The sequence below is a fragment of the Euwallacea fornicatus genome, chromosome 35 (assembly GCF_040115645.1).
Source record: "Euwallacea fornicatus isolate EFF26 chromosome 35, ASM4011564v1, whole genome shotgun sequence".
Taxonomy (NCBI): Eukaryota; Metazoa; Arthropoda; class Insecta; order Coleoptera; family Curculionidae; genus Euwallacea; species Euwallacea fornicatus.
Window position 1 is genome coordinate 2,111,471 of NC_089575.1, and position 19,338 is coordinate 2,130,808.

A 19,338-nucleotide genomic window follows, 5' to 3' on the forward strand; every position below is an offset into this window, starting at 1 on the left:
AAAAGGAGCGCGCGGAGCGCACTCCTTTCGGCTCGAACTTGACAGGAAGTTCGCCTTAGCGGAAATGTTGAAGTCGACAGGTAAAAAAATATGAACATCGGCGGCATTTGGTGTAATGTTTTATCTATTTTGTTTATCTCCAGTGTTGTGCGTGGTTTAAATAATCAAAAAGAGCTGACGTAGTGCTTAAGTGGCGTTAAAAATGTTCGATGTTCCAGTAATTCCATGAAGGACGTGATGTGTTAATAGAAGAGGCGTAAAAGTCACTAAGGTAAAAAGTTTCGGTGCTAATGTTTGCGCCATTTTTATGCGAGCGAGTTCGCGGGCAAGGAGACGGAAAATTGATCAGAAAGGTCGAAACTTTGTCCGCTTCGTGATTCGAACCCTGCGCAATAGTTTTCTAGGACAAAAGTGCTTAAAATTTCCCAAAAAATTGTCGTTGGCTCGTCACAGCTCGAAGCGTACTTTGAGGAAAATATTAGTGACGTGTGTAGTTCACAATGGCAGCAATGTCAGCAACGCAGTCGGGATCCGAGCTGAGCTACAAATTAAAAAAAAAAACTTTAAGATCGACTTTCCTTTAGTTTTTTTTTCCCGTTCCAGTTTGCGTCAAATACTGCAATCTCTTTATCGACGCGGTACACTATCGAACACGCATAAAACCCAATTATTATCGAAAACGATCTAGAATCGAGTAAAGCAAACAGCCTTATCCATGTTGCAACTTCTTGTTTGCGGCGCAATCGCTTTTAATGCGTTGTTTGAAGACCTCCGGGAAGCCGGGATCTTGGCTGCTGTATGCATTACAACTTTACAATTTCCCGGGGACCCAATTATTTGACTTGGACTAAGCGTACATGCACACGTGACATTTGCGGTTTTGCATCAGGAATTATCCGAAACGATCTCCTGGGGGAATCTCGGTTTAAGTTGTTGTAAGTGGACTTCAGGTCAATAGACCAAACTTTCGGTAATAGAGGATAATACATGTCGTAAAGAGGGTAAAACGAAGGCACGGCATTGGTAAGTTCCGTGGCAATTATCTTCTAGTTAAAGTTGCCAATGGTTCGATTTAGCAGTCCCAAATGGAATAACCATTGGGGTATTTTTGTTTCGCCTAATGATTTTTGTACGTTCGGCCGCTGCCTCCAGACTCCACGGCCTGTTTACCCACACGCAGGGCGACAAGATTAATAGATTGTCTTTTGTTCTTAATAAGCCCGCGCATTAAGCAAAGATAACTATAATATTTGGACTAGGTGGCGCTCAACCTGACATTTCCAATTAACAAGCGACGCAGTGGTGGCAATTTGTAATTTCAATGGATGAACATAAAAGGTACATCTACGGGTCGCTTTGTATTACACATTACAGAGTTTATAGTTGTCTGCACAAGGTGGATTAAAGATGTCGACTCCAAAACAACTGCATATTCACATTTTCCATCTCCCGTAATTCCGGCCAATTAATCACCGGTCACTTTTAAGTACCGAGTCCGATTTGAAACTGTTAAAGCCCGAGCAGGGCAGCCTTTAATGGCTCCCGCATTTCACAACATATCGCTAAACGCATTATTAAATCGCCAATCTAAGAGATAAAATTAAAGAGATAACCACCGGCCCATTTCGTTTAATCGTCTTAAATATGTTATTTCGAGTCTTAACTGTTCCGTGGCCATTTAAAGATACGCGCGTAATTTTTTTCAGTGTAGGTATACGTGGGACTGATATATGAGACTTTGTTCTCGATATAATTCGATTTTTCCTTCGGGGCCGTGACGAAAATAAATTAACCGTAGCTGTCTTCATCAGTATAATGGGGTTATATGTTGTTTTTTGGTATATGTACAAAAGATTTCATTTGTATGCGACCATATGGCTCGGACAAGCCGTTTAAACATCGAAGACGTAAGTTGGGGTTCGATGAATGGAATCAAAATCCCGGCAAAAATTACGGTAGCGCAATTTGATGCACATTAAATGTCCAAAACGACAGCTTCGTTCCAGTCAAATCAATTTTGCAACTCTCACCGTTTCGGAGATCGCAGTAGTGCGGACGTCCAAATACGGCATCTTCCATTTAATTTTATTGGTCGGTGCTGGTTCTCGAAACTGTGCTTCTTGGAAATTTGCGTTCGGTACACGTTTCTGTATTTACTGCCTGCAAATTCGCCGTCTTCAATTTTTTCCGAAAACTATCGGCGAATTTGGTTTTTGGAGTTTTCACAAGATCTTGCAACGTAGCGCGATGGACGGCTTTCCCTTTTAAGTTTGGAACTCTTTGCGTTTACTCGGGACTTCATGCATACTTAAGTTCAACTATTTCTCGTGGAAAATAAATTTTCCATGCGATCTTTCCTTTGAAATTTTCTCATGTTTTCTCCGATTTTCAGATGTCCCGATACCCCGAATTTTGGAAATTCCCGATAGATGTGCGTGTAAAAGTGGGCGCCCCACAGTCTTTCGTCGGCTTCAAAGTACATAAGAATTCTCTATAATTTTGTACACCCGAAAGCTGTTTGCGGAAGTCACGAGGAGGTTACAGGAAGTAAAAAATCTCGCGCCTTTAGTCTTCTTAAGTTCTTAATAATTCTGGTGAAACTAAATACGCCACTGTTTTTCAGCTAATTTACAAGCCGGAAAAGTACGATTTTCTGTAATTTAACCTGCGTTTGCAGAAATCAGAATCCTACTCCGGACAAATTGTGGAGCACCTAAAGTCAAGTACAAAAAGTCGATGCGCAGACTCTACATTTTTGAAATTCCTAGGGGTTCTGCGGAATTACGCACGGCACTGTCTTTTCTTAATAAGCACGAAATTTCAGTATTCATTAATATCATTATTGTGCCTAATTTCGCAAAGTTTACAAGTTTTGGTTAGTAAGCAAAGACTTCGTCCGTTTTGAATTTTTACCTCCTTGGGAGTAAGACACGACTTTATCCCTGCGTTATGGCTTTTTCCACTATTTTGTATAACTATGATTTTTTCCCTTACTGCTGGTTCTTGCTTGAAAATTATGCTCTTTAGTTGCCTAGTTTGCAGGCTTCCAAATCCACGTTTTTTTAATCATGGAAAACCTGTATGGCGCCTAATGTGCAATTGGCGTATCATGAAGTTTTGAGGTTCGGCAACTTTTCAGAATTACCTCCCTCCGCATCTTTTTAACCTTTGAGCATAAAACACCCCCAGGACGCCCCTGCTTTCGCTGCATTCAAATAGAGAAATATATTACAGAAAACTTCTATAGCCCTGAAACCAGAATATTTTTTGAATAAGTCATTGGAGTATTGAAGACGTTTTTAGAAGTTCTCATAATCTTTCACGCAGTTTTGTGTGTGAAAATTGTGATTTTCGGTTTTTATTGGCGGTTTCACGTGTACGTTTTTCAAATTGCTGAAAACCCTCACTTATAATCAGTGGCGGAACGTGGGTACGTGGACGCCTTATCGACCTTACATATCCATCACTGAGGCACTTCAACACTCACAAATATATATGTATATGTAGGCACCTTATATGTACATAGCATTCTATAAATATATTTTACTGATTCGTGCTGCATTAATGATTCCTGTTTCGAAAAACTGCCAGCGAAAGACAGGGAGAAAGAGGTTCGTGACCTGACGCCAGCCCTTACACCCCCTACCCATCGTCGACCGGTCAAGAGGGTGAAATTCTTTTGGAAGCTCGTTATCCGACTATGGCATAAAAATCCCACGGCCATAAATCTGTTCCTGCCATAATTTAAAGTCTGCGGGGGTTGAATTGAGTGTCACAGTGGTGGAGGGACAACTTCCTGCACCTGTTAGATTTTCCCCTTATTCACCCCTTGACCTAGCCGTTTTTGGTCGTTTAACCTCTTGACCTAGTTAATGAGTTTCCTATTGACAATGCCTGGGTGACGCCAACATCTCGGGATGTTTTCGTGACGAAAAGGACTCGTGTTGCGCCCCTGTGTTGTTCATTTTAATTGGACAGCAGCTTCTCGGTGTTGTTTTATAATCAGCGGCCGAGCCAAAAGGATTCCGTTTCGGTTTCGGCAAGGATTTCCAGTAATGAGGCTACTCGCTGAAATTTCTTTTCCCGTCCATAGTACACGATTTACAGGCATTTTTCGGATTTCCCCCGAAAGTGGATACTTGAAATTGCTCCCCCGGAAGCTTGGGGGGGAGAGGGGGAGGGGGGGGGGGTCGTGTGTACACTGAAAGCGCCGCGGTTTAACGGCCGCACGATAAATAACACCGGGAGAACCAACGAATTTCGAAGACAGGTTCAAAATGGACGGAAGTAATTAATTTTAAATCTAATTTCCAGAGAAAGAATTAAGGCTCGAGTGCACCAATTGCGGTGTAGCTTCGCCGTCGCTCTTCCTGGCTCGATATGAAAATCGGCCCTTCGGTGAGGCAATATGAGGTGAGGAAAATGATCGCGATGCAGCAACGCAGCTGAGGCCAAGCGACGATCCACGTATCAACGCACACATACTGTACGACAAGCGAGAGATGCGATGTTGCCTTTTACTGTAGCGGCAATGCGAATCTTGACGTTAATGCACCCGCGATGTCGCAATAATTCAATTTCTAACCTCGCTATCGGAGAAGATTAAGGCCTGTTGCGACTTGTGTCCGATTCCAGCTCTGCGTTTAATTAGCTGGAGCATCTGAAAGACCGGTTTCGACCCTATTCGATATCGTCAAGTTCGCTTCATCTCGAACCAATCAAATTCACCCAGCAATCGGCAATTCTAACGGCAGGTACGTTGGGCCTGTCGGAAAGTATCCTACCAGTGCCATCTGCCGTGTTACTTTTGCTGCATCTAAACCAAATCTTCGAATATAAGCAGCAGGACCTTCATCACGGGGCCTTATTTGCATTAATATCCATTAGTCTCGTCTGTGGGTCGGTCCTGTGCACCATCCTGCGAGTCCTGCTGCCTAGACTCGGCTATTTCCTCGATTCGCAGTGGATGAAACGCGGCAGATGGCGCTGCTAGGATACGTTCCTTCAGGCCCAATATGCTGGATGTTGATTTTATCAGCTCAAGACGAATCGAATTGACAAGATCTAATAGAATCGAAACCGGTTTTCAAGGTGGTCGAGCTAATTAGGCGTAGAGCTGGAATGAGGCATAAAGTCGTAATAATACAACTTTATTTCCTAAGAATTTCTTATGTTTATTTTATTCTTTCGTTGCTGTTGCCTGTACTGCTGTAATTAACTGCGATTTTTCACAAATTATGAAGCAGCTTTTGCAGCACTCGGTATGCTTACATTAAATCGTTGGCGGACAGTGAGTTCTGTGTGCCTTAGTCGCTGCTGGCATCATTGTCAAATGTGCGATTTTCAAATTGCAGACAACTTTCACCTGGGGCGTTTTTCCTTTCCCGAAGTTTCCACCAACTCTCGAAATTCACAGTGACGAGCGACGACTTCTTCTTTGACATTTCGATGATTGCGAATTTCGCGTAGGGACACCCCTGACATCCACAAATCGATATGCCAAACTCGACGATCTTCGAACGTTTTCAAAACTCATTGGCGTACTGCCACTTATCATGGCGTCTACGAATCTTGAGCGGCCAACGACGACTTTTCCCTGTTTGTTTTAACCTGGTTAACCCCTGTAGGTTCGCACTTAACTGGAGATTTATTTTGCAGAGATGATGGGCATAATTTAGAACTTTTAGCGCCGGCGCGGGAATAAGCGCATACTACAGTGCGTGCAATAAAACTTTGTAACTTAGAAATAAATGCAAAATTAAGCGCTAAAAATCGAAACTTGCGCTGCCGGCGCAACCCCGATTTTTGGACAAATCTCAAACTTCACGTTCTTCCTGTCTCGAGGCCCAATTTTCCAATTTCAAATGGTGAACAATCGCTCTTGCTTCGACGTTGTGAATTTTCGACCCCGCTAGATTCGGCCCCGATTTCCTCCTAACTTGCCGCGCGCCCCTGTCTTTGCTATCTGCCAATGCGCTTTTTTCAAATTACGCGAAACCCTTATAGTTCTCGATACCGTCGGATGGTTGGGTCGTGGGAAGCACCGTACGTAAAACCCGACATGATGACATGATGCTAATTCATTGAATCCGTTCAATGTTCTTTGTGCAGTCACCTTACGTTCTTTTGTGGGCAGCTAACGCTGTTCCTGCTGCGACTTGAAAGTGTTTGCAATTGAGGTAATAAGAGTTATGAGCTCCATGTTCCCTGTCGTCCTCTCGAGACTCGTAACTGTACCCCCGACTCATTCTCGTATTGTAATCGAAGATCCATCAAAACTTCTTTTCGTTCGTGCATTAAATGTAGGTTTTGCCCATAGTATGCGTTGTTTGCCTGCAACGTCTAATATAACATATTAATGCTAGAATCCGTATAAGGACCGAAACCATTACTCCATAGTGTAATTGCACTTCAGAAACAAAGGTGCCAACAGTTAATTGAATCGGCCCATATCAATAAACCCACGGCGATATTCATTAAAGCGAATTTCACAACTCGGACTCAGTGCAACTACTTAAAATAAGAAACTTATTTAAAGACTTCAAAGTGAAGAAAACACATGGCGCATTAAAATTAATAACCTCTTATTTAAGGCTTAAAAATCGACATTTTTTCGAAATTTAATTAACCAGAAAAGTCTTCTTTTCCCAACTATTTCCTTTGGCTATCGCTTCAAAAGGCTGCTTTGCATATAAAGATACGCTATCAGCCGGCATAATGACCGCATAATAGAAGAATTTGCTTTATCTTCTTTTTCTTAGATATCTCTACTGCTTTGTTTCTAGAGGCATTTAGTTAGCCGATAGGAGGAGATGGGGGTTCGCTGTTATCTTTAAGTAAAACGAGTTGTTTTCAGCCATAAGTGGAAAAATAATGCGGGACAATTGTGACATTTGGCGACCAACGCGATGTGGGACCCAAAACGTTCGTTATCTTTTGTACGTTTGCGATTTTAAAATGAATTCTCACGCCCAGTCGCTGACACCGTCAAAACTGGCATGTGCCCTCCTCCGTGAGGTTTACGACACGTGAAGTGGTCCATTCGAGACACCACTCTTTTCCTCCTCGTTTTGTTTCCTTTCCGTTCTCGGTGATATTCGAGAATATTAAGATTCCGCAACTTGGTTCGGAACGCGTCTTAGTGCAGGGATCAGCAGTCGAAGAGTCGCGGCCCCGTCACGAATTCCAGATGTCGGGGAGTTCCAGTTTCGATACAGAATTTCCTACCTGAGTTTCGTTCGCAAGAATGCGACGAAAGTCAACAAAACCTGAACTTCTTCTTGGTGAAGCGTGGCTAATTTTACCTGGCGCCTCGCAAAATGTCATTTTCTTTTCTTTCAAAGATGAACGTGGTAAATCTTGTAACCGATCTTTTCCAACGCGTCTTAGACGGCAAGCGGGCGTTTCGAGACAATGGAACGAGAACTCCACGTAAAAGTGCGGTACCGCAGTGCTACGCTTCCGTCTACCATCTAGTTAAGGTACGAATTTCAAACAAACCAGGCGACGCTCTGCAAAACAGGAGCGAAGGCATTGGTGGAGGCTTTAGTCAGGAGAACTGTGACAGAGAACCTTTTCGTTTTATTCAATTCTGACTCCCGACGTGTACGTCTCCGCATCGTAAAAATTACGCGTTGGCCAAGCTCAACTTTGCAATTTGCCAAAAGTGAAATTCTTAGTCGAGGATCGATTTCTGGTCAACATGGCGAACTTCGCCCATCGATTCACGAATCATTATTATGCTCGTATGACGTATGCAAACGTCATCGCTCGGGTCCTTGAAACCTGTGGCGCCTTCGCCATCACCACGCAGCGACGGTTCAATTCGAATTTTCACGATTTCCGCGACGTCTAAATCGCACGAAGTTAATGCGCTTTTTCCCTGAAGTTAATCTCAGATCAATCGCGCGTGAAACCTATACGAAACTACTGTTAACAGCTTCTTCGGCAGGTTTTGGAAATCCCTCCGTATAAAATTACTTGACGGCGCCAGCGCCGCTAGAGTGACGTCAAAATGACTTGTCACGACAGTTCGGTCATTTTGTTTCCTTTGAAAAATAAAGGCAGTAAATCTTGTAACCGATCTTTCCCAGCCCGTTTTAGATGGCAAAGTGCATTTACAGACAATGAAAGGAGAATTTCATCTAAAAATGTGGTACCGCAGATCCCGCAGAACGGATATTGTGGGTTTGCCTCGACATGACCCTTCCCACATCTCTCCGAAACACACATTAACATGCAAATCGTAAACGAAACATTCATTGACGTCTCGTGGTAGTGTTTTTTAGCTTCCAGCTTGAGCCCTTAAAATTTAATTAATCACGTCATCTACCACACTGGTAAATTCCGCAAAAGTGCCCCGCAAGAAACCTCACGACTACGAAATTATAATAAGGAGACAGTTGTTGCATTCTGTCCGATTTCAAGCTGCTTTCGGCCTGACAGAGATTGGTCCAAATTTATGTACATGTTTTCGATTTATACGAGTCTTGCGGCCCTGTCGAGTCATGCTTACCAGAAAGGAAAAATCACGAAGTCTTTTTAATAATTATTGGAACCACCTTTGTCTGGAAGAACGTGATTAGCATACACGAGAGCGTCACACGCTGTCGAAGACTTGTATGAAAATAACGTGCTTTGTTCTTAACTTACACAAACTAAGGCTAATATTTACCTACTTGGGCGGTGGTAAAAATCCCGCCAAATGAATTTGGGCGGATTTTCATAAATGTTGTAAATTAAAATTAGGTGCGCATCAAGCTGATTTTGCAACGTCCCCCGGGAGCGCCGGAATATGTTTGAAAACTGTCATCCGGAGTTTGTTCGTTTTAGTTTATTCTTACCTGCCTGAACCGCCCCACGTGTACGTCTCTGTGGTGCAAAAATTGCCGGAACTCCTCTCCAAAAGACGTTAGCCAAACGTATAGCGAAAGAACACATATTTGCCAAGCTGAATTTTCCAAAAGTGAAATTCGCGGCCCGTTTCCTTCATCGTGTGGGCCTCGAAAACGGCCCTTCGAGCTTGGAATTGAGAACCACAGTTTGGCCAGGAAAAAATCCCGTAAACTAATTTCTGGTCAATATGGCGAACTTCGATTTATAATTACGAAGTATTGTTAATCGCACGTGACGTAAGCAAATAAACGTCACTAATGTCCTTAGAAACCATCCGCCAAAACCCCACAATTGCGTATCGGGCGATTTTTAAGAAGGTTAAAATATATAAAAATAATGTGCTTCCTTCGCAAACTCCGTCGCAAGTTAATCGTATCTGGGACCTGCACAAAACTACCTCCAATAACTATTTCAGCAGGTTTTAAAGATTCTCCCAAGTAAAGTTACCTGGAGGGACTGAATTCTTTAATCTAGGAAATAAAAGATTTCCGAGGAGTGACGTCATATGGAAGAATCCAGTAGTATACAGAGCTTAGAGCGTGACTTGCTTTATACCGCTTTTCAAGCCTTAATCGGCGCCATTTTAAGACTTTGAATAGCCATGAAAGTATTGTACGCGCATTTTCGATTTAATAATAAAAATTGGTTAAAAATCTCTCGTAAACCTGGCAACTCGGCCATTTTCGAAAACAAGTAACGAGCCCCGCGTTGCCGCTCGTTTCCTATATTGATTTTGGTGCATTACCCCTTCATCTTACCATCAAAAACCTTTCATCGAACAGGTCCACTTGTTCTCTTTCTTATCTAGAACAACGAAGCCCCAAAGTTCGAGGTATTGTAGGGCTGCGGGAGGCATCCGCCCTTTTGTCGCGCGAAGCCCCGCTGCGGGCCCTTGATGTCTGAAAGAATTACAGTGCGGGGAATAGAGTGTGTGGTTTTAGAAGAATTATTAGGGCCCACTTAAACGAGACGGGCTCGTAAATAAGACGGCCCTTTATGAAAAAAGCCTCTTTAACGTTTTTGTTTAATAGATGCATAATTAAAAAGCTTTGCCATGCAACAGCAATATCGTTGTTAAAGGCAATAAAGCACACATTTTAATCTCAGAAGAAAAATTGGCCAGTAAAACGTGGAATGCGGGCTTCGCAATTACCCAATAAAATAATTTGGGAATGTTTACAACCCCGGAAACGGCTATCTCTAACAAGTTGAATTAAAAATTCATGGAACAAGGATGATAAAAGGCCCCGTATCACAGAACACAACTTCTCTGTGATAATGTTGTATCGCAATGGTTTCTTCTTGGGAACGAAAGTTACCAGGAAACTCTCACGTAAATCACCAACAGGTGGTATAAACGCACGTTTATCACTTTAAATACCATAAAAATTATTAACGGCCCCAGTTATAGAACTATTTCGATCTTTTTTTTTTGCACCGGCATTGCCGTGGTGTCGTGCCATTTACTGGTGCCATAAAATGGTTCGCTTTCAAGTGGTATTTACCGGCTGTTGAAACCTTTTTGCAATAATAAATAACGAGTGCTGAATCGCATCATCCCGCATTTGCGGATAGAAACATGTAATTGGCAATATGTCAACAACCCATCGACCGCTTTCCACAGAAAAAGCTTGTCATCGTCTAATTTCCTCCAGATTCGATTTCAGAGAAGGCTCGGAGGGTTGCCAAGAATGGCGGTAGCCAGAAAATGGACAAAAAGACGGGAATTAAATGCATGCGGAATATTTCTGGCGCCTCAGGGAGTTAAAGGACCATATCCTGAAGCCACACGTGCACAATAAACTATAATAGTTGTGTTTTAATGAGACGGCCGTGTTGAAGAAGGAACGGGGAAATATTACGGCTATTAGTTCTATCGAGGGGTATTTTCGTGCGGGATGGATTCAACAGTCCCGCGATTTTTTATTTAAATATCTTCATTTCGCTCAAAGATTTTGCTCAAGGAAGCGGCCGTAAACCGCGTTTTCGACCTATCTCAACGTCTTGCCTCTTCGTGACTAACTTTAAAGCTTAATGGCCGACGCTGAGGTGAATATCCTGCTTCTGAAAATGTCGGGACCTTCATAAATTTTATACGACCGTGCAGCTTTGCTCCAATAACTCCAACTCGCAGTAAACGGGGGAAAGCAACAATAATCCGAGGACGCGTATTTCTAATTTCAGACGTAATTTTAGGAATAAGATAAACGCCATCTTCAAGAACTTGTCGGCCGAATTTCGTTTCGAGCATTCTCGTGACGTCACCTTCCGGAATTATTGCGAGTCGCATTAACCTTTCAATTTCAAACATCGCTAGCGCCACCGGTGGGTTCATCTCCAAGCTTTCGATTTCGAATTCAAATTTTCCTAATGGCGTCGACTGGAATTAATAGAAGTGTCAAATTGTGATTAGCAAATCGAGCAATTTGCTTTAAAGTGATTATGCAGGAGCTTGGTAGAGTTCACCTTGTGAAACAATTAATTAGCAGTGCTTTGATAGTTTACGTGCCTCTGGGGGAGATGTTTTAGCGATATTTTAGCCATATAGTGAAAGTAGCGCTTGAAGGGTCGTGCTCGGAAGGAGAACTCTGGAGTGTCCCAGTTTCAAACAGAATTAAGGTCTGAAAAGTTGAGAAACCGAAATTGTGATCACGTATGTTATGATAAAGTTTGCGGATTGGGAATAAAAGCTTTAAATGTGCGGAAAAAACTGTTGAAACTTAGTTGATTTATCTATATGTCCATGTTTAAGTTATAGGAGCATCAATTCTCGCTCTTTCGCCCCAGTTGCGTTTTGTTCGGTGTGTACAAAAGTTTTAGCACATCGTCGGCCCTCCTATGGTTATTTTCAACATTACGAGGGTTCAATAGTTACCTTGCTGATGAATTTATCGGACAAATAAGTGTGGTAAACACGTTGAAATAATAAGACTGTTGCATATTATGCCTCTTAGCGGTTCGGTCCTATATCCTACCACGGCTTGATTATAAATAAGGACCACTAGGTCAAAGTACGGGGAGATTTTCTGGAAGGTAATTTGAACGGAAATTATGCAATTAGCCAATGCTCCATCCGTCTCGTACCGATCGTCTTCTCGGTAAAGTCGATAACTGGCAAAGAAAGGCATAAAAAAGGCCCGTTTATCAAACTCGTGATAACTTTCTCAGCAGGATCATTTCTATAGATATGGAGAAGTTGACGAACGGGCTACTGTAACTTTGTTGTTTCTGCGGTAATTATCTTGCTCGCACAGCTACCACGAGTTTAAAAATCCAGGCCCGAAGAGTGTAGTTAACATAAAGGTAATTAAATGCTCCTCCTTATATAACGACTTAATTCTGCTAATCCTGTTATGAATATTAAACACCACAATGTACTACTGTGGCACTTAACGTCCTTTTTCTCTTCATTGAATGCCATTTTATGACTTCCTCTTGTTACGCCTGTTGCAACTGCAAATTCTCCTCAAACACGCCTCTAATACGAAACCAAATTCATAAATCCTCTATGCACACATGCAGCTGGCAAGCCCCCCGACCTACCACAAATAATGAAATCTGATAGGCAATTTGTTGATCGTGTCTAGATCGGTAATTTCTATTGCGGTACAAGAATTCGCTTGTACTATTTGATCCGAAAGACGCTGTAAATAACATCTTTTAACCTTATTAACAACGTTGAACAAGGTATAAATTCCGACGTAAGCCATTTTATTACAGTGAATTACGGGCTCATTTACAGATTGCTCTTTCCAGGTGCGCACTTGTGGCCTTAATATCTCGCAAACTATTACCGCCTAGAATTTCGATTCTGATCTGTTATTCCTAGATATTACTTGTTATAACCTTTTTGGTGTGAAATATAACGAAAAGTTGTTATTACCGCGGAGTTACGCCCCTGTTGCATCAAGCACTTTTAAAATTATTCAACAAACTCGCCGTTGCTGGAAAGGTCAAAATTCCGTTAAGATATAATTACAGATTTCTGAAACATTGTGGAACATGTCGCTGGTAATAAATAACAGAAATTCTAACATAACTGGGTAATGACCGCGAATTTTTTCAGCGACTCTGAATTACGACACCGTGTAAAGAAAGTATGTCGAATCTTTTTTGGTGAAAACACTGGTGGAACTAATCGTTTTTCTTTCAGATTTGAAATTCCTGAAAAATCACAGAGGCATCGGCAGCTTTAGAAGAAACATTAATTCCTCGAATGTGGGACTGTGGCCTTCGGTCTTCAATTTGGCCACCAAGGCTGTCATATCTGCCAATGCCACTTGCGGGGCCCATGCAAGAGAAGAGTTCTGCAAACTCTCAAATGAAACTTCAAAGGGGCGGTAGGTCTCTAGTTTCCTTTCTCTGCAAATTATAGCAAAAATGTGTTTTTCAGGTGTGGAATTTGTGACGATTACAGCACGGACCCGACGAAAAGGCACCCCATCAATTTGGCCATCGACGGAAGCAACCGGTGGTGGCAAAGTCCGGCCCTTCTTTACGGTCCGGAATTCGAGTTTGTGACAGTCACCGTTGATCTAAAACAAGTAAGCGCGCATTAACCATCGACATATAGAACATCAAAAGCTTTCAATAATTCGATTCTTCATAAAACAAACTACCTCTGAAAGGTTTTAACTTTAACATACCAGCAATAAACTCGCCTACCATATACGGCTCCGTGGTTGGGCAATGGGAGAAAAATCGTCATGCGAGTCTCCGGACAAAAACGGCATATAACCCCGACACAATTTATGGGTTTTTTAGTACTATCGGAAGGTATTACAAATTTATTTTCAGCAACGATAATAAATGAAGTAATCATAAATTACTACGGTTGAGACAGACGGTAACTTATTTGAAAACGTGTACTAAGTCACCCTTTCAATGGTAGAAACTCGAATAGAGAGGTGTTAAGCTTTTTTGCATTGCTTTTTACTTCTTTTTCTTATGTCCTGTTTAAGAATAGTCGCCTAGAAAAGACATTAGCGCTTTTCTATATGAAAATTCAATACTACTATAATAGGCTTTACGTAGTTTATTGCAACTATAAATAAAGATAGATAAAATTTAGGAAAAGCACAAACAACTATTAAGTGGAATGTGGTCATTCACCATTTTCTCAAGAAAACAAAAATTGTAATATCCCACATTATAAGTGTTTTATAACACCTTTAAAGACTTTGAACGTTTCTCTAGAAAAAACGCTCAAGGCAATATACAGGTGTTTCACACTGAAATGCCTTATTTAAATTGCAGTTCCTGTACATTTAATAAAGAAATCAAAGAACCCGAACGATAAATCGCTATAGCTATCGTTTACAAGCGAGGTCGGGCAACTGAATCCCCCCGAATTGATACCGTAGACACATTTATCAGCGCCTTTTTTCCCTTTTAGAAAGATCACGCCTCTCACTCGCGGCGGTGTTAAAGGGAAAAGGGTCCGAATTAACTAAATTCTGACCGAAAGTCTGGAAAATGGCGTTGCCAGAAAAACACAGGTGATTTCGAGTTGTTGGATTAATGGAGCTTGTATTGGAGCTTTTCCGTACCTTCCCACTTCCCTCGGCTTCCCCGAAGAGAACTGGGTGTTGCATTTTTACTAGAAATAAGGCGCATATTTTCGGATATTGAACTCGATATGATCTCTTCTTGCATATTACCTTCTCGATTCCGGTCTCCTTTCGGCATAGAAACGTAAGAAAGGGAGCACACATGCTCGAAACATTTATTGTTTTTAGAGCCCTTTTAGCCGTAAAGACGTTTATTTATCGAAACACCTGGGGTGCACGTGCAAGCCCGATAATACGCTAATTTCCCATTTCTCCGTACTCGTACATGTCAAGTTAGCTCAACCAAGAAGTAACGAAGTTCTGGAACATTATACCTTTGCGGATAACATCTAATTACGTACTTAATACCCCGAGAGATTCGAATTCCGAAACAAAATTCCAACCGGCATGTTTTTGAGAAAAATTTCCGTGAGGTCCGACTAAATACCTTCGGCGGTTCCTGGTTTTATTAGATAAAATGGTTAATAAAAAAACGTGTCAAGTGTGTTTGAAGTATTAAAACTGTAAAATGTCAGACTGTTGAATAAATAAAAAAGGGTCGTAAGTCACCATTTTAACGAGAGCCCAGCGACCCTTCGCCGAGCTCAAACAACCCGCTCAAAATCCCAGTTTATGATTTAAATTATAGTCCCATTACCACATCTCGAAGAAGGTATAAAGGAGTATACTTTTTTTTTATATACCTACCTGATAGGCCTATAAAATGAGTTCTGTTAGTGGTTTTTCCTTCATTTACATTGGAATGGATACGATTTTTAAGAGGTTTTATGGCCTTCAAGGAGGTTGTAGATTAATTTAATAACTAATTTTAGAATTTAAAAACAATGGATTTAGAGCAGCTCAAGCTTTTCGAGTCGGGTTCTTCTGGGGGCACACTTCTGCGCTAAAAACTGCTAGCGCCACCGGTGGGAACCAGTCCAAGATTTGAATGTTCCATCATAGCGGCTAATCACGAATTATGGAAAAAAATGTTCGTTGCATTTGTGCCTTTTTCCAGGGCCGAATAGTTTACGTAGAGATAAGTGGATAAGGAAGTAGGGAGGAAGCAGCAAATCAACTTGTAAATTTCCATTTCACAATTTTACAAGTGGCTTTATATTCATCGCACCTACTCCTGCCTAAAAGCCAAAAATTCTCAATTCAAATATTTTACTTTGAAGTGACCTTTGGGTAGAACCACAAAGGGTTAGGTTGCGACAGAATTAATTTATAGCGATTTGATACTTAATTACCAATGGGCAAAACGTTTCAGTTGGGTATTGGACAAGCATAGTGAAGTGGAACTTGAGGCATCGTCTTATTATTAAATTCAAAAGAGCTGCTAACTACAAGTAATGTCGATAGATGTCTCTTAAAATGGAAAATATTTCAGCAATCCTCCCCCAAAATTAAGAGATAAAATGCGGATTACATTATTTTTAAGTATCCATTTGGTGCTCCCCTGGTTTTACACCAATTTAACTTCCATTTTTCTCTGTTTTATCACAAGGTCGAAAGAATCTTCCCGACGTAAAAACCAGTGCCGGTGCACATGTCTTTAAAGCGGAAAGATCCTGTCTGACGTAAGCGGAAAAAACATTTACATTTCGGGCTGTTGTTCCTCCGCTATACGGAAACAATTTTATGATAAATTAACCATAATAATGGAAGACCATGCAACTGCCGTTCTGTACACGAAAATCAGTACCGGTATATTGTTCTCTTATGTGGAAAATACCTGAAATATCCTGCATTGAAAAGACAGAAAATCTATTATTAAACGTTTTCAAATGTCGGGCATTTCACTAAGATGCCTAAAGCAGCTTTTCCGCGCAAAAACCGATATCGGCCACGTTTGTTTCAGGTGGAAAACACGTGAACAAATCGGTCTGTTACGCCTCTGATTTACAGAGTTGAAAAAATTGCACTGACGTTTTTGTGCGGTTTATTCGGAGTTTTAAATCGACCCCCGCGCTTGAAAATCGCGGTCAGTGCGCCTTTTTCTTTAAATACGGTCCGAGGACAGTCCCAGAAATACCCGACTTAACACTTAAAAGAGAAAAAAGGAAAATATTACATTATTTCTCAAGTCTCCTTTGAGACTGACACACTTTTCCCAGCAATGTTCTATGGGTTATATACCTTGTTTATATGTAGCAAGCCTCGAACGTTTCAAAATGGGTATCAACCTCGGACTCCACCTTTTCATTATTGGCAAATGTCTTTCCGCCGAGCCATTCGTTTAAGTTTGGTAATGGAAAATAATCCGAAGGGGCCTAAATCTGACGAAAATGGCGGATAAGGAAAAAGTTCGAAACCAAGTTGATTGATTTCGGCCGTCGCGACGACGGAAGTGTGGCCCGGCGCGTTGTCTTGACGAAACGGGACTTCCTCTTTCGCTAAACGCAGTGGCTTTTCCCTAATTTCCCCGTTTATTGTTTTCCTTTAAGGGAGATGATCGATGAAAATGATCCCGCATGCACCCCAAAAAAATCAACGTCATCACCTTTCACGCAGACGGAACGGTTTTCGTCTTCTTTGGACCGGACTCTCCCGTTCGAGTCCATGGTTTTTGCCGTTGTTTCGTCTCAGGTGCGAAACTATGGACCCACGGTTATGAATCGACGCAAAAACTCGGCTTTATTGCCGCGGACCTTTGCCAAACACTCTCTCGAAATGCCCTCATGGCGCTCCCTTTATTCAATCGTGAGTAATCGCGGCACTCATCTTGCGCGTAGCTCTTTAACGCCCAATTATTCGGTCAAAATGGGATACGCAGCACACTTCGAAATGCTCATCTTCCAGTGCGGTTTTGTAAATTCCTGTCTGGAGCGGTCAAATCTGAAGCACCAGTCGGGGCGACCACTGCAGAGTTCGTCCGGGCAGCTCGTACGACCGCGTTTAAACTCCGCCACCAAATAATTTGCGGTTTCCTCCAGATTCCTCCAAAATGGAGTCGAAACTCCGTTTTGACGTTGGACGAACTGAGGCCTCTCAAGTGAAAGCGTCGAATCACGTCATCGGCGACCAGCGGTGTCAAAATCCCTAAAAGCGTTTACCAAAAACTGCCCCAAGAACGAAGCTTCTTAAGGTTAGGTCGCTGTAATGCGAGCGAGTCGCGCCATCTACACGTCGCGTCTGGCACCATCCTCGTGCGTCTAAGAACTAGTGCCTTAATAAAAAATCAAATTGCGCATTAAATCCTCGAAATGTCGCCCTGGCGTTGCGAGCTTGGCTTTCTCAGCAAATATCCTCCAAGAGGAGGCCCGGGGCGCCCTTTCTCTCTTTCATCCACCATATGAGGGGGCGTCGGTGCACGTTCGGCACTCTGACGAGTAAGGCCCAAGTTCCACGTCGTCTATTTATATCGTCATCTGGACGGTGATTTCCACGGCATTTACTTGCCGAATGCTCCGGTCGTACCTCGTCGTTTTTTTGAGCGGGAAAAGTAAAGTGCGGCAATTTTACCAAGTCGGAACATTCCCCTGGGGTCAGCTAACATTTTCGGGGTCGACACGCTGATAAACTTGCCAGTCAAATGAGTGCCCTGCAAACGATAAATTTAATTATCTCCCTGATAAATTTTCCGGTGTATTAATCTGATGTTATTCTAGTCCCGTCACAGTAATATAAAATAACACGATTTCATATCATTGAGTTATTATAGAACAATGAAAACGTTTTAACACACGTGAACTAGATTGTCACGTCCGTTGCAGTGTAAAATTTCGCCCCGCATCGCCTCTCGTATCTTAATTAAAGCTAATGGTTTAATTGCCTAAATTGAATTGCACCTGATGCTTTCCAACATTGATTGGCACGTGTCATGAAATGCTGCCGCTGTAGTGTATCGATTTAATGCGAGTCCGGATTATTATTAAATTAAAACAATTCCGTTTAAAGCGGTTTTCCCAAGGAGAAATAGAAGAGACCACACGCAAGTCTTCAATGCTGCCATTCGGTTCACATACACGTTCAGCATTTTATTCACCTCTTCAGATGTTTTGTTGAATATGTTAACGTGACGGTGCTTGTGTTTTGAGAGGTTTTAAACCGGCTTTAAATAAATAAACAGACATCAACCCAGATGTCTTAAAGGGAAGACTGGCGGTGGGGTACCGAAACGTTCCCGATGACTGACGGACGTTCTCCAAATATGCCCAAAAATAGTTACGAGGCGAATGGGCTCCGTCTGTTGTTGTTGTTGTTGTTGACCATCATCAATCAAATGATACGCGACTCAGAGCTAACGGCCTATTAGACGCAACAAAAATACTCATGTTTCTTAAAGATAACAATCTAAATCCACTTAAACCCGACATATTATCTTTAACGCGGTGAAAATCAGGTTCTCCGATCGAAATCGATCGATGGGAACAGGATTATTCTATTTTGAAACAAACTTGATACATCGAGGAGATAACTCGAAAAAATGAGGCTAGATTAGGAGAGGATAACGCTGACATGGAGAACTTTAAATAATGGAGGGCAACGAGAACGTTTGCGGGATTCGCTTTTCAGCACCCGATCATAAAACTAAAATGGCAACGAGCCCCCTTTCAATTCTTCACATCGACTCCTTTTGATAATTGGAAAGTGGAGAGGAACTGAGCGCCTCAGTAACTATGAGTTTACCAGTAGTTATGAATTTAACGATGCTTCATTACATCCTCCATTATAACTTTATTATTAATTAAACCCGATATCGGTTTGGCATTAGCAGGCCTGGAAAAAGGAATGAGACCGAAAATCCCGGATCAGAGCGATGTTCATTGATTAACCAACCAACACGTTCAATCGAACGATACAGGAGTTTAGCATTTTTATGAAAATTTCAGAATTCCGATCTCTAGGAGCCAGCTATGTTAAGGCTTTCCGCGCGGCATTTTGAGCA

At 42.0% G+C, this 19,338-nt stretch overlaps 1 protein-coding gene across 1 annotated transcript in view; it reads left to right on the top strand.

The window, feature by feature from the left end:
• Positions 1 to 19,338, top strand: part of wb (wing blister) — a 76,926-nt gene that overhangs the window by 11,422 nt on the left and 46,166 nt on the right. Inside the window, exons 2-3 of the mRNA XM_066299887.1 lie at positions 13,049 to 13,235; positions 13,289 to 13,439. Of these exons, the coding sequence (XP_066155984.1) occupies positions 13,049 to 13,235; positions 13,289 to 13,439 (338 nt within the window). The remainder of the gene's footprint in view (positions 1 to 13,048; positions 13,236 to 13,288; positions 13,440 to 19,338) is intronic.